Source organism: Amblyraja radiata, chromosome 2, assembly GCF_010909765.2.
Source record: "Amblyraja radiata isolate CabotCenter1 chromosome 2, sAmbRad1.1.pri, whole genome shotgun sequence".
Classification (NCBI taxonomy): domain Eukaryota; kingdom Metazoa; phylum Chordata; class Chondrichthyes; order Rajiformes; family Rajidae; genus Amblyraja; species Amblyraja radiata.
Genome location: NC_045957.1, coordinates 59,312,556 through 59,329,241, shown reverse-complemented (window position 1 = coordinate 59,329,241; position 16,686 = coordinate 59,312,556). Strand labels below are relative to the sequence as shown.

General features: G+C 39.9%; 1 protein-coding gene across 7 annotated transcripts in view; it reads right to left on the bottom strand.

The window, feature by feature from the left end:
• rbms3 (RNA binding motif single stranded interacting protein 3) overlaps window positions 1-16,686 on the bottom strand; it is a 1,345,529-nt gene that overhangs the window by 22,994 nt on the left and 1,305,849 nt on the right. For all 7 annotated transcript variants that reach the window (XM_033047243.1, XM_033047268.1, XM_033047258.1 and 4 more), the window contains one exon: window positions 5,440-5,550. In XM_033047243.1, coding sequence (XP_032903134.1) covers window positions 5,440-5,550 — 111 coding nt within the window. The remainder of the gene's footprint in view (window positions 1-5,439; window positions 5,551-16,686) is intronic.

Sequence of the window (16,686 nt, the reverse complement as noted above, 5' to 3'; positions counted from 1 at the left end):
GTTTAAACCGAAGACAGACACAAAAAGCTGGAGTAACTCAGCGAGTCAAGCAGCATCTCTGGAGAAAAAAAGCTGATGTTTCGGGACGAGACACATCTTCAGACTCAATTCCGATTAGGCTGTCTGAAGAAGGGTTCCGGGTGGGGAGTCCAGAACCAGGGTCCCAGTTTTACAGTCTACCGTGGGAACTCTTTAACTCAGTAAAGTAAAGTAGCCTTTATTGTCATATCAGCGCACAGGCAGCAGTTGACTGTTGCTCTATTCAGTTTCCCAGGGGGTCGGGACGGGACTGGAGTTGGGAGAGAAAGGTGGGGGAGTCGAGGGAGAGGAGGGGGAGACAGATGGGGGTGTCTTCATTTACTGACGGCGGGTGTCTGTCACTGAAACAGGCAGGTGAGATTTCACATCCACCTTGTGTGTGCCTCTCTCTCTCTCTCCCTCCCTCTTACACAGGCTGAGAGACTCTGCCTCTGTGAGTGTACGTCTCTTTCTCCCCCTCTCCCACACACAGTAAGACCGAGGTACTGTGCTCAGTCCATCTGTGTCTCCCACATACACAGTAAAATATGTCTCCAAATGAGCCAATTCAACCAAGGGAGGATATATATAGTGTGTGAAAAAAAAAGTTACATCATTTGTGTCACGTGTAGTTCACGATGTTCATTCAAGATTTAACGGGAAAGCTCGGGAAACGGACAAGTTCACTCGCACAAATAGCAGAAATGCCGAGTACCGTGGGAACTCTTTATCTACTGCCGTTATATCGTGCGAGACTCGTGCTGGACCACGACCTCTTCACTCTGGTGACATCTTGCGTCAACTCGCCCCGTGAAAAGGCCGCTTTAGGAGTAGGAGTTTCTACAAGTGAGCTGCCAGAAGACTGGAAGAGTGGCTAATGTTGTGCCTCTATTTAAGAAGGGCTGCAAAGAAAAACCTGGAATCTATTGATTAAGAAGCCTAACATCTGGGGTCGGAAAGTTATCGGAGAGGATAAGATTTACATGGATTTGGATAGATTGGGGTTGATTAGGGATAATCAACGTGTTTTTATATGGGAGAGCGTTTCTCATAAATGTGACTGAGTTTTTAAAATAAGTAACAAAGAAGGTTGATGAGGACAGGATTGTAGACATAGTCCATATGGATTTCAGCAAGGCCTCTGATAAAATTCTGCATGGTAAGTTGGTCTAGAAGATTAGGCTGCTTGGAATCCAGGGAGAACTACCTAACTGGGTACAGAATTTGCTTCACGATTGGAAGCAGACACTGGTGATGGAATGTTGTTTTTCAGACTGGAAGCCTGTGGTGTGGTGTGCAAAGGGATCAGTGGTGTGCCCATGGGTGTTTGTCACCTAAATCAACAATTTTGGATGAGAATGTGGAAGGCATGATTACAGATGACACTAAAATAGGTGGTATCATAGACAGTGAAGGTAGTTATAGCGGGGTCTTAATCAGTTGGTAAAGTGGGCTGTGAAATGGTAAATGAAGTTCAATTTAGACAAATGTGAGGTGTTACATTATAAGAAATCAAAACAGGGCGGTCTCTTCATATTGAATAATAGGGGCCCGGTGAGTGTTGTGGAATAGATGGATCACTAAGTACAAGTACATAGTTCTGTGTAAGTGATGTCACAGGTATCTAGGGCAGGGAATAGAGTGTAGAAGCTGATCAAGATGTTGGTGAGGCTGCACCCTAAGTACCCTGTTCAATTATTATCACCCTGTTATAGGAAAGATGCCTTTACGCTGGAAAGGGTGTAAAGAAGATTTATGAGGATGTTGCTAGGAATCAAGGGCCTGAGTTATGGACAGAAGAGCTGCTAGAGGTTACCCAAGGTTGGAGAATTCAACGTTCACACCATTAGGTTATAAGCTACCCAAGTGGAATACGCGGTGCTGTTACGCCAGTTCATGTAGGGCTTCATTCTGACAATGGAAGAGGCCCAGGACAGATAGGTCAGTATGGGAATGGGAGATCCGGTAGGCCTGGGTGGACAGAGCATAAGTTATTCCAGCACTTTGTGATCTTTTTAAGGGCAATAGGGACTAGCTCATGGGACATCTTGGTCAACATAGACTAGTTGGGCCGTAGGACTGGTTTCTATACTGTATGATTCCAACTCATAACAAAATATCTCCTGAGTTTAAGTTCATTCATGTAACTTTTAAAATCAAAATTCTCACATATTCAGATAATCAGTTGGTTCACCCTCATCACAACAAAGGGGGCAGCTGATCAAAATACAACTCTTCTACTTTATTCCCTGTAACCTGTTCACTCACAAGGAACAGCAGGGGGTAATCAGGATCCATCAAGTCCACTATTCTGTTACTTATTTAACCTTCCAACCAGCACATCACATCTTTTAACTTCGTAGAGAAATATGAAATACCTTTTGAAAATCGTGCTGCAATGAACAAAACTACAAATAAACTGGCCCAATGTCCCTTTCATTCAGTGTCAAGTTGTTGCAGATAGTGCGACCCGGCTCACTAATGCACCTTGGTGATGCAATCCAATTTTGTTTTCATGGTCTAATCGATATTTAACTTCTTTCTAATATCATAATGGTTGATTGCTGTTTGAAAAGGCTCAGCAAGCCACATTGTCGTATTAATAACACAAAAAGTGTTAACAACAAAACAGCTGGTTGTCATTCCAGGCATGGGATTGTAGGTGGAAAAGATGCATCCAAATCAGCGAACCCTACAATACCTCCTCACAACTATTTAGGAATAGATTGGAATGGAGGTATTATCCTGATGAAAAAATCTGAGTGTCCTTCACAACTCTTCCGAGGTGAGTCTATTCTACCAACAGAAAAGCCTTAGATAGTAGTAAACAGTACAGGTATGAAAAGAACTGAGCATCTACAGGATTGACTGTGGAGTTGGTGAGGTCTTGCATCAGGTTATACACATGCAAAGAATCATTCATATTATCACTTGCTGTTTCTTTTTAGCTGACAAATCAGTGCTCCATAGCGAATATTAAATTGAAGAAGCATTGCCTGGAGCAATGCAGCTCCAACACTCAAGGATAATCAAACATTCAGGATAAAGCAGCTCATGCAATTGGCATTCCGTTCACCACCATAAATTCATTCACTCGCTCCACTACTGTACACTGTGGCTGTCCTTGTACTAATTAGATAATCCAGTGCAGCAATTCTTTTGCCCCAGCCATATATCATTTAGAAGAACAAAGGAAGCAAACACATGAGAACATTATCACATGCATGTTGACCTCCGTCCGGAGCACATCTTATTTTAGGATTATACAGTGCCCTCCATAATGTTTGGGACAAAGACCCATCATTTATTTATTTGCCTCTGTACTCCACAATTTGAGATTTGTAATAGAAAAAAATCACATGTGGTTAAAGTGCACATTGTCAGATTTTATTAAAGGGTTTTTTTAATACACATATTGGTTTCACCATGTAGAAATTGCAGCTGTGTTTATACATAGTCCCCCCATTTCAGGGCACCATAATGGTTGGGACACATGGCTTCACAGGTGTTTGTAATTGCTCGGGTGTGTTTAATTGCCTCCTTAATGCAGGTATAAGAGAGCTCTCAGCACCTAGTCTTTCCACCAGCCTTTCCATCACCTTTGGACACTTTTATTGCTGTTTATCAACATGGGTACCAAAGTTCTGCCAATGGAAGTCAAAGAAGCCATTATGAGACTGAGAAACAAGAATAAAACAGTTAAAGACATTAGCCAAACCTTAGGCTTATCAAAATCAACTGTTTGCAACATAATTAAGATGAAAGAGAGCACTGGTGAGCTTAATAATAGCATAGGGACTTGCAGGCCAAGGAAGACCTCCACAGCTGATGACAGAAGAATTCTCTCTACAATAAAGAAAAATCACCAAACACCTGTTCGACAGATCAGAAACACTCTTCAGGAGTCAGGTGTGGATTTGTCAATAACCACTGTCTGCAGAAGACTTCATGAACAGAAATACAGAGGCTGCACTGCAAGATGCAAACCACTGATTAGCTGCAAAAATAGGAATGCCAGGTTACAGTTTGCCAAGAAGTACTTAAAAGAGAAACCACAGTTCTGAAAAAAGGTCTTGTGGACAGATGAGACAAGTAACTTATATCAGAGTGATGGCAAGCGCAAAGTATGGAGGAGAGAAGGAACTGCCCAAGATCCAATGCATACCACCTCATGGCCTGGGCGTGTATGGCTGCTGAAGGTACTGGCTCACTTATCTTCATTAATGATACAACTGCTGATGGTAGTAGCATAATGAATTCTTAAGTGTAAAGACACATCCTATCTGCTCAAGTTCAAACAAATGCCTCAAAACTCATTGGCCGGTAGTTCATTCTACAGCCAGACAATGATCCCAAACATACTTCTAAAGCCACAAAGGAGTTTTTCAAAGCTAAAATATGGTCAATTCTTGAGTGGCCAAGTTAATCACCCAATCTGAACCAAATTGAGCATGCCTTTTATATGCTGAAGAGAAAACTGAAGGAGACCAGCCCCCAAAACAAAAATAAGCTAAAGATGGCTGCAATACAAGCCTGGCAGAGCATCTCCAGAGAAGACACCTAGCAACTGGTGATATCCAGATGAATCACAGACTGCAAGCAGTCATTGCATGCAAAGGATATGCAACAAAATACGAAACATGACTACTTTCATTTACATTACATTGCTGTGTCCCAAACATTATGGTGCCCTGAAATGGGGGGGACTATGTATAAACACTGCTGTAATTTCTACATGGTGAAACCAAATGTATAAAAATACCCTTTATTAAAATCTGACAACATGCACTTTAACCACATGTGATTTTTATTCTATTACAAATCTCAAATTGTGGAATACAGAGGCAAATAAATAAATGATGGGACTTTGTCCCAAACTTTATGGAGGGCACTGTAACTGTTATTGAGTTTCTTCTCCAGAAGACTCGAATGGTGCAAGTAGGGAGCTCACGGCCATCTTCTCATGGGCAATACATGCTGTCCTTACCAGCAATGCTCACTAAACATAAAATTAATTAAAAAGCAGCATACATTTTTATGACGGTATCATTATTGTAATTATTAAGTCCTTAAATTCTAGTCATTGATCAAACTTTTTGCTACTGATCCTAATGTCTCAAAGCATTTACTAGGCTAAAAAATGCTTTGTAAATTAAAATTATTTTAAGCTGGATCTTAGCTTCTCCCTCTTTGTCATATGTCACAGCAAAAGAATTGAGACTAGCTATTATAACAGAGAAACTGACTAGAATGTTTAATCACCTTTATAACCATTAATTCCCACAGCAAAATATAGTTCATAAACTTTATTTCTGTATAGTACCATTTCTGATAATACTCATGGAATTAAAATATGGCTGGCATGTTATGTATTAGATGAAACATTTCATATTGATGCTGCTTGATATCTCTAGCACTCACTGTTCCTGCTGTGCCCATTGACATGTGATTCATCTGCTGGGTCAAGGGTCCCATCATACTGGTTGGCTGCATGGACATGGTGTGGTCCATAGTGGGCGTTATCACAGCACCCTGAAAGAAATGCAGCAATTCATATTAAAACATTTTGTATCAAAGCTTCTTTATAAAAGCATTGGACATTTATAAATACTAGCATTCTGTGAATCAATTTGCAAATCGACCTGTGATAAAGCTTGCAGGTATTATCTTTTATTCTCTTGTGTGTCAAGAACTTGTAAAGGGATGGTTAGTATCTGAATCAGAAGCATCTATCAGCAGAAAAATAGTGACCCAAAACAAAATGCCATTACTCACAAAGAAGTAAAATACTTCTGAGTTTATAGTTCAGTGCGATATAATTTTGATATTGGGGGAACAGTTACAAGTCTAATCTAAAATCAGATCATGACAGATAATAATAAGACTCATCCTCTTGCTTTATAATGCTTCCATTGCTTTACTGTGATCATTAATGACTCGGAATTTGATGCACTGGGGCATCTAAGCCCTCCCTGAGTAGCACAATTTACCTTGAAATGTAGGGCTTTAGCAATTTACTTAAAGTGCAAGTTAACAACCTCACAGTGAGGGAAACGAGACATCTCAGACCAGACTAAACAGAGAAGCTATATTACAGTAACCAATCAGACTGAAGATTTTAGTGCCAGGACTCAGAAGAAAATGTTAACCAGATTGTGTGAACTCAATTTAGTATCAGGCACTAAGAGAAAATTAAGAAAGAAAGATTGGATTAAGGAACAGGGAATAACTGAAAACAAAAAGGTAATGAAATATTTTACATTTTTTAGGTCTTTAACAACATTAAATACTCAAAGTTATGAGAATACGTGTTTCTGATCATTACTTTGCAGTGGCAGTAAGGTAAAGGATACTAAAGATACACAAGTTGGTAAAGCATTATTGATATTTGATGCAACAAAACTTACATTTGTTTTTAATGTAAATCTCATTATTATACCATTCAATGTATAATTCTCAGCAGCCCGTCCAAAAAGCAACTATTGGATATATGCATTTAACCACTCATATGTCTCATCCAAAGTGGTTGCATGATAGTGAACAAGATTAATTTCATTATTTTGAAAGCAAACTCTAGTTCATTGAAGCAGCAGGAAAGAATCTTTATCTCAAAGCCCAATTGCTATGCAGCAGAAAGGCATGTTGATGTCTTGTCATTCTACTGAGGTCTGCTGTGCTCTGAAAAGATAGGCAAGCACAAAATACTAAAAACGTTTTCTCACCTTTATAAAAGCTGATTCTTAAGTTTACACATCACAGCTGAATTGACATTTATTCAAACATTCAGATCAGATTCATTTGATATTCCGATCCACAAAAATGAATGTTCAAGGGCATGTGATTTAAACTGATTACATTCATTTCTTTTTTTCTAGAAATTCCATGCATTAGCAGATGTGAATCCTTTGAGCAATATTGAGCTGAGTTGACAATCGGCAATAATGGATATAATTTCCCATGTGATCCATTATAATGACGGTTTACTGTCATTGTTTCTAAGTAATTTTCTGTAGTATTTACATTACATTGTTATTTTAGTGGGTTCGCTTAAAGAATCACCAACCAATTACTCTGGAAGCAGCGAGCTGCAATATTCCTTGGAAAACTACTAGATATTATATCAAGATTTCCTTCAACATTAAATGAATTAATTCATGAAGATATCAACATCAGGTTAAGCAGACACTTTAACATTTATTTATTAAGAGGATCTTGTCAAACTGATGTAGATCTGAATAGTTGTGGACCAGTAATAAACTCCTGGCTGTTGTGTCATGTTGCATTTACACCATCAAACCAAAATTACGTGCTTATACTGATAGTGCTCTGGAAATTGCTTTACATATTTCTGGTTACAACTTTACATCAACACAAAAATTGTTTTGAATGGAAGTACAACAGAATCACTGTAAGAATGTTTGAGCCCTGGATTGGAGAATGGATGAGAAAAGGCTGCGAGAAGGTTGAATACAGAAGAATGGATTATGTGGTGGGGGAAGAGTCCTTTCAAGATGCGGAAAGAGGAGGGCAATGGAAGATGTCTGGTGAAACTATATGTGACTTCCATGTGGACCTTTGATTCTGACCAGAATGCAGTGACTGTCTCTCCATGTCTGGTTTATCAATCGATAAGTTGCTAGGAAAGGCTAACTGCTTGTGGCAGTATTTAGTGTAATCTGGACTGTTCACCAGGCAAGGAAGACCTGTCATTTAACAATTAAAAAAAAAATTTAAATCCTTGTTCAAGTTCAAGTGAGTTTATAGTCATGTGTCCCTGATAGGACAATGAAATTCTTGCTTTGCTTCAGCACACAGAACATAGTAGGCATTTACTACAAAACAGATCAATGTGTCCATATACTATAATATAAATATAAACACACATGAATAAATAAAATGATATATGCGGCAACATGATGAGCACGGCTATACCGATTATCTGCACTTTCTGTGCGAGTCTTTATGAAGACTGTTCACTTTCACCCTCAACCTTATTTCAATTATCTTTTCGTGGAAAAACATAATAAGATAGCAGTATTAAAATTCAAGTTAAATCAAATTCTCTCCGCAAGAGTTATCAGGCTATTTAAAATTACTAAACAGAAACATTTTGAATTCGGCGACAAACCGCGTAAACTTCTTGCACATCAGTTGAGAAAAATGGAAAAAGATCACACTATTCAAAAAATTAGATCAGAAAAAGGTGAAGTGTTTACACTCCCTAAAGATATTAACGAAAGATTTGTACAATTCTATCAACATTTATATACATCTAAAACTTCAGTAGAAATGACAAAAATTAAAAACTTCCTTGACAACTGTAATCTTCCGTCACTTAACGTGGCGGAACATGAAGAATTAGGAGTGCAGATCACAATAAAATAAATTGAAAAGACTTAATTCATTGAAGAATAGTAAAACGCTAGGCCCAGACGGTTTTAGTAATGAATTTTATTTAAAAAAATTACGATTTAATCTCCCCACGTTTACAAGCCCTTTATATACACGCATTTAAAGAACAGACACCACCACAAACTTTAGCCGAATCAACTATTACACTGATACCCAAAAAAGATAAAGATCTCGAAGAGCCGGAATCATATAGAGCAATTGCCCTGCTAAATACAGATCAGAAAATATTAGCTAAAACGCTGACAAGAAGATTAAATAAATACGTTAATAAATTAATACATTCTGATCAAACTGGGTTTATCCCCCAGAGACACTCGTTCAACAACTTGAGGTCTGTTTAATATAATGTACTCACATAGAACGATAAAAGAAGACTTATCAATTATTTCATTAGATGCAGAAAAAGCATTTGACCAAGTAGAATGGAAACATTTCAATTAGGTGAAAACTTTATTTCATGGATAAAGTTGCTATATAACAATCCAACTGCCAGAATACTGACTAATCAAATACTCTCATCTAAATTTGAGTTATCCAGGGGCAATAGACAGGGGTGTGCACTTTCACCTCTGTTATTTGCCATTGCGATTGAATCTTTAGCAGAATGTATAAGAGTACATCCGAATATTCATGGCTATAATACTAAATATTCTAATAATAAATATCATTGTATGCAGATGATGTGCTATTATATATCACCAATTCCCAAGTTAGCATTCCAAACATACTAAATCTTATAGAGGAATTCAGCTCCTTTTCAGGATATAGAATAAACTGGAACAAAAGCGAAATCATGTCAATAAAGCTTCAAGATCCGACACCTTCTAAAATTCCCTTTTAGAATTGCTACGGAAAAATTTAAATATCTTGGAGTTTACGTAACTAGAAAATATACTTCGCTATTGCAAGCAAACTTTCCACCATTAATTACCAAATTAAATGCCCTTATTCAATTTTGGAAAACGCTTCCGATTTCCTTCATAGGTAGAATAAATGCCATAAAGATGATCTTCCTTCCACAAATCCTGTACCTATTTCAATCAATACCAATTTATCTCCCTAAAAATTTTTTTGGGAGGACGAGAGGCAGGTATATCTCCACTTTTTTCTTTTTTTTTCCCTTTTCCTCTCTTACATCTTTATTCACTCTTTGGCCACACTGCTGTGGGAGTCTAGGGATCCCATCTTTTCACCTTTCACTTTTTCTCTCTCTTGTTCTTTCTCTTTTCTTTTCCCTTATTTTCAAGTTAAAAGGTTAAATTTGAAGCTGTACAATAATTGTATAATTTTATATGCCGATTGTTTTATTCTTGTACAATTGATTCTAATAAAAAGAATAATTTAAAAAAAGGAAAAGAGAGATTTGGTTATAGCTCATGTGCCAGTATTGTCTTACACACAGTTACCTACTGGATCCTTTCCAAGTTAACAATTCTCCTGAAAGATAACTTTCTTTTTTCACAATTACTCCTGCTATTTATTGTCATTTTAGCCATGACGTTAATATGAAAATGGTCCTTTCATCTATTGCTCAAATCCACATATTTTTCCTTTTGCAGTCATGTGTGTGAGTACTAATAATAGGTAACAACAGTCACAGACACATTAAAGATCATATTTATAATTTACAATGATCTAAAAATGGTGGAAGGGACCAAAAGAAAGTCATGGTTGCTCTAAGAAATTTCCAGTAGGCTGTTGGTATAATCCTGTCCTTAGGTAATTACAGTGGTTATATAGGCATGGTCTATAGTCAAATCCTTTACGATCAGCAGCAACACAATACAATATACAATAATACTTTATTAGCCAAGTATGTTTTGCAACATATGAGGAATTTCATTTGCCAAGTCAGTCACACAAATAAAAAGCATTAAAATACATTTTAACATAAACATCCACCACAGTGACTCCTCCACATTCCTCACTGTGATGGAAGGCGAAAAAAGAGTTAAATCCCTTCCCTTCTTTGTTCTCCCGTGGTTGGGAGCCTTCTGTTGACGGGACGATCTTACTCCCATAGCCGGTGGTCGAGCCCTGCGCATTGGGGCGATCAGTTCCTGCATCGGGGGGGAAATCTCAGCTCCCCTGCACCGGCGATCGAACCCCTGGTGGGGCTGGTCGAACCTCTGCGTCGTTGGAGCTCCTGACATCCACAGTCTCTCCCGAGACTGCGAGCTCTCGATGGTAAAGTCCGCAAGCTGTGGTTGGATCAATCCCAGGCAAGGAATCAGCCCCGATGGTAAGTCCACGCCCCGCAGTGGGGCTCAAAGTCAGTCCCAAGGAGGTTTCCAGCTCCATGATGTTAGGCCGCAGAGCAACCGGAGAGACGACCCGAAAACCAATTGCATTGCCGGCAAGGTAAGAGACTGAAAAAAGTTTACCCCGACCCCCTCTCTCCACCCCCTCCCCCTCCCCACCCCACATGAAAAGAAACAGAGAACATTTACACAAACTTTTAAAGCACTCTAAAAATAACAACAAAAAAACGAAGGCTGCCAACCGTACGGCGCCCCTGGTGGTATGCAGAACACAGAACTCATTTTATAACTTGGGAACATTATTTTTTTTTAAATGACATCTTAAATTATTCAACCATGCCTTACATATTCAGACTTTATCATCCACAACTTTGGAAATTAACACCATAATTTTGCACATATTGTGAGCGCAAATCTACATTTTGTGAGCTTTCAATGCCCTCAGGTTACATGGAATCTTTTGCATACTGAAGTAACATTACCTAAGGGATGCATACATCTACATTTGCTAAGTATCCACCTATCTATTTATAATTTTGCTCATCGACCAAGATATACTTATTTTCAATCCAATCATGGTAATCATTTGTTTGGCTGATCCGCAATCGTCCAGCATCATTATGGAACGTGCCCCAACATACTGACGATTATATGAATTTATGATTCAGTAATCCAAAATGACCGAAGCTCTGCCATTGCATTAGAATCAAATATATATATATATATATATATATATATATATATATATATATATATATATATATAAATATGTGTTCTTTAATCAGTTAATAGAAAATTAATAATAATCAGTTATTAATCCTTTATTATGAGTGCTCAAGAAGAGTAGAAACATATAAAAATAGGTGCAGGATTAGGCCATTCGGCCCTTCGAGCCAACACCGCCATTCAATATGATCATGGCTAATCATCTAAAATCAGAACCCCATTCCTGCATTTCCCCCATATAGAAACATAGAAAATAGGTGCAGGAGTAGGCCACTCAGCCCTTCGAGCCTGCACCGCCATTCAATATGATCATGGCTGATCATCCAACTCAGTATCCTGTACCTGCCTTCTCTCCACACCCCCTGATTCCTTTAGCCACAAGGGCCACATCTAACTCCCTCTTAAATATAGCCAAATATCCCTTGATTCCTTTTGCCCTTAGAGCTAAATCTAACTCTTTCTTGAAAATATCCAGTGAAATATCCAGTGCCTTCTGTGGCAGAGAATTCCACAGTTTCACAACTCTCTGGGTGAAGAAGTTTTTCCTCATCTCAGTCCTAAATGGCCTAACCCTTATTCTGAAACTGTGACCCCTGGTTCTGGACTCCTCCAACATCGGGAAATGTTTTCCTGCATCTAGCCTGTCCAATCCTTTAAGCATTATATATGTTTCCATAAGATACCCTCTCATCCTTCTAAATTCCAGTCAACGCATTCTTTCATCATATGTCAGTCCCACCATCCCGGGAATTAACCTGGTGAACCTACACTGCACTCACTCAATAGCAATAATGTCCTTCGTCAAATTAAGAGACCAAAATTACACACAATACTCCAGGTGTGGTCTCACCAGGGCCCTGTACAACTGCAGTAGGACCTCCTTGCTCCTAAACTCAAATCCTCTCACAGTGAAGGCCAACTTTCTTCACTGCCTGCTGTACCTGCATGCTTACTTTCAGTGACTGATGTGCAAGCACACCCAGGTCACGTTGCACTTCCCCTTTTCCTAATCTGACACCATTCAGATAATAATCTGTCTTCCTGTTCTTGCACCAAAGTGGATAACCTCACATTTATCCACATTATACTGCATCTGCCATGCATCTGCACACTCACCCAACCTATCCAAGTCACCCTGCAGCCTCATAGTATCCTCATCGCAGCTCACATTGCCACCCAGCTTTGTGTCATCCGCAATCTTGGTGATGTCACGTTTAATTCCCTCATCTAAATTGTTAATATATATTGTTAATAACTGGGGTCCCAGCACCGAGCCTTGCGGCACCCCACTAGTCACTGCCTGCCATACTGAAATGGACCTGTTAATTCCTACTCTTTGCTTCCTGTCTGCCAACCAGTTCTCTATCCATGTCAATACCCTACGCCCAATACCATGTGCTCTAATTTTGCTCACTAATCTTGTGAGGGACCTTGTCAAAGGCTTTTTGAAATTCCAGATACACCACATCCACTGGCTCTCCCTTATCCATTCTACTTGTTACATCCTCAAAAATTCCAGAAGATAAGTCAAGCATGATTTCCCCTTCATAAATCCATGCAGTCGTCTGTCTTTTTTTATTTTTGTCTTGTTAAATGTATGTCTTGAGTTATTTTTTAAATTTATTTTTTAGCTGTGTATATGTGGGGGGTGGTGGGGGGGCTGTGTGGGAAACCGTTTAAATCTCTTCCCTGTGCGGGGACCCGACTATTCCCTGTCGGGTCTCGGATGTCGTTGGGCCTAACATCGTGGAGCCGGCGGCGACCTCCGGCCGGGACTAACCTGGGGGCTCCAGTTGCAAAGACTTGGCCAACTTCAGAGCGGGAAGAGCTGTGGTGTCGTGTGGCTGCGACCCGACTTTGGAGTTCGGAGGCACCGGCCGCAGACCCGGTGGACGGGAACGTCGGGAGCTCCAAGTCCCTGGTGGGAGACCGCTTTTCCGAGCTCTGCAACGGCGACTTCTCCCGCTGGAATTGCGGGTTTAAGGACATGGAGCCGGGGTCTAACATCGCCCGGCGTGGCTTAAACGGCCTCAGGACTTACCATCGCCCGCCGGGGGCTTTAATATCGGAGCCCCAGTTCGCCTCGACACTGCAGTTGGACTGCTGGACCACGGGAGAAGGAACAAAGGAAAGAGATAAAGACTTTGCCTTCCATCACAGTGAGGAGATGTTGGAGACTCACTGTGATGGATGTTTATGTAAACTGTGTTAAGTGTGGGCCTTGGATTGTTTTGTAATGTAAAAAACTGTAGAAATGATATTTCGTTCAAACCTAGGTTTGAATGACAATAAATGCATTCTATTCTATTCTATTCTATGCTGACTTTGACCGATTCTGTCACTGCTTCCCAATGCACTGCTATAACATCTTTAGTAATCAAATCTAGCATCTTCCCCACTACTGATGTAAGACTAACTGGTCCATAATTTCCCGTTTTCTCTCTCCAGCCTTTCTTAAAAAGTGGAGTTACATTGGCTACCCTCCAGTCCACAGGAACTGATCCAGTCGAGAGAACATTGTAAGGTGATATGCCTCAATGTCTACCGACCAGTGGCACTACCTCCCATAGCGATGTAGTCCTTTGAGAGGTTGGTTGTGGCACATATCAATTCTTACCTCAACAAGAACGTGGACCCACTACAATTTGTCTACTTTCACAATAGATTAATAGGGGATACGATTTCACTGGCTCTCCAGTCTGCACTGGACAACTTGGACAATCTTTATTCATAAATAAATTATTGACTTTGATTTACTTAAATTCATTGTTAAATTTTTAACTGCAGCTGTTATTGCATTTAAAGAAATGTAGAATTTTTTTAGAAATCTAGCACTTCCTCCATAAAATACATATGCACTTTAACTGTGAATAATGCCAGGTGGTTGGTTCACCCAGCATTCACAGGCAAGTATATTTTTGATATCATATATTACATAATGAGCCTTGGTAAATGCAGCAGACCACTCACTATTACCTCCTAGATATTGTTGCACTTGCATTGGCTATTTACTGCATTTTATATTCTGATATGAAGTGCTTATTCTGGAGATACTTTTGTAAAATTCAATTACATTATTCATCCAATAGTTTGTAATGATCAGTGACACTGTATTTGTCGCCTGCAACAAATCAGAATTCATGTCAGAAAATTAAACAAATTCATTAACTACCTACTGAAAATTGACTTTATAGAATATGTTATGTTATCAGTAATAACTCTTCAAATGAAGCAAGAATTCGTCTTGAAGACAGCTCGGCAAAGAGGATTGAGTGTTCACATTGGAAGATTAATATTTGCAAAGATATCTAAATAAATCATATTACTACCATTGATGTTTTCCTTTCTCAGGCTGTTTCAATTATATAATCCTTTAAGGACCTACAAGAGGAATTAAGGGCCTGTCCCACTTGGGCGTCATTTGCGCGTCATTTACGCGACATCCTAAAAATTGGTTGGCGCGTCGTGACGTGCGCATAGCGCGTGGTGAGGTGTGGTGGCGTATGCGGTAACGCGTGACACCCCAGGATTTTGGGATGCTCAAAATCCTCGCGCGCCACCTGCGTGACGTGTCCCTTGCGCACGCTGGCGTACTAATAGCGTACACTGATGTACTGACGGCGTACGTGTAGCACGTGATGACGCATGGTTACGCACGTTGACGCACGAACGTTGCCTATGCTAATTTATTATGCGTCACTGTGTTTCAACATCCGTAACCATGCACCGTCCGTATGCCGTCGGCGAGCCATTTACGCGTCATTTGAGCGTCGCACCGCGTGACCACCCAGGTATAAACCACGGGTAGTTTTGAAAAATATTCACCATAGTATCTTTGATTTTCACTGGGAAAATCCTTGACACGGAGATCGGACTAAGTACAAACGACATCACAAATGGCTCTCAAAAGAAGCAGGGCCCTCAAGAGCACTTGCCGCGCGACTGTCGTACGTCTAGACGCTTTTCGCGCAACTGTCACGTGTCAGTCACTACCGGCCTGTTGCGCAAATGACGTCCAAGTGGGACAGGCCCTTTAATGATTTCCCTTCTGTGTCACATTTACATGAAAACTCATGCCACAGGGAGCTGCCCTACATAATTACCAATGAGTGACTTGGCTGAATCAATTGTTAAGTAGATTTACTGCACGTAGATTGTTTCAACAATTTTATTCCTAATAAAAAAAACACTGCCTTAAAATAAAATAAAGTGTTTTAAAAGTTGATGCCAATAAGTTTTATCATTCTGTTTACCTCAATACTGGATATTCGAAAATCTTGTTTCCCAGACTGAAATGCAATAACAACTATTTCACAATTTCCTGTGTGACTTCAGGAATTTCTGTATTGAATTACACGTGAGGAAATTTAAGCAGCAAATGATATAATCTCCTGTGCATCATTCCATTGCTAAGGAAATTAGTCCACATACACTTTTGGGGAAACATCATAGTCAACATTTCGACAAAGGTGATTTCATGGCATTGTTCTTAACAGGGGTACCAGACTCACCCTTCATTCTGCAAACCCCCAACAATAAATGTCATGCTCTTATTACCCACCCAATACCACCATCAGCCTAAAAAAATAAACTGCTGGAGGACATCAGCGAGCCAGGCAGTATCTGTGGAGAGAAATTGACAGGAGATGTATTGTGTTGGAACAGTCCAAAGAAGGGTCCAGACCTGAAGGGTCACCTGACCATTCTCTCCGTGGATGCTGCCTGGCACTGATGTCCTCCAGCAGTTTGTTTTTTGCTCAAGATTGTAGCTTTGCAGTCTCATGTTGATGAGGCGAATGGCCTGGTTTTCCCAAGCACTAACCTTCTAACACTAACACAGGACCTCAGCCTCGATTGCTGATAGCCACACCCTATCCTGGCTTTGACTTTCTTCCACAATCCCATCACCCAGACTCTGACTCGGATCTCTGGCCCCCTCCCCAGAATTCCAAGGCAGATCCTCAGTTCTGATCATTGCATTTTCATTATGCATTATGCAGTTGGTGAAGGAAAAAATACTACAGTGATTTAGTCATTTGTGGTGGTGGAGGTGAATGAAGAACCAGTTAAGGGTATGATTTGTTCTGAATGATGTATCAGCTTCTTGACCATTGAAGCAAGTAAGAAGTATTCCACCCTCCCTTGAAATGTCTCGTAGATGATGGAATGACTGGTGTTTCAGGTAGTGAATCATTCACTAGTATACCCAGTCTCCAACCTTCTCAGTGATCATAGTCTAGTACTTTATGGCACAAATATTGCTTGGTAT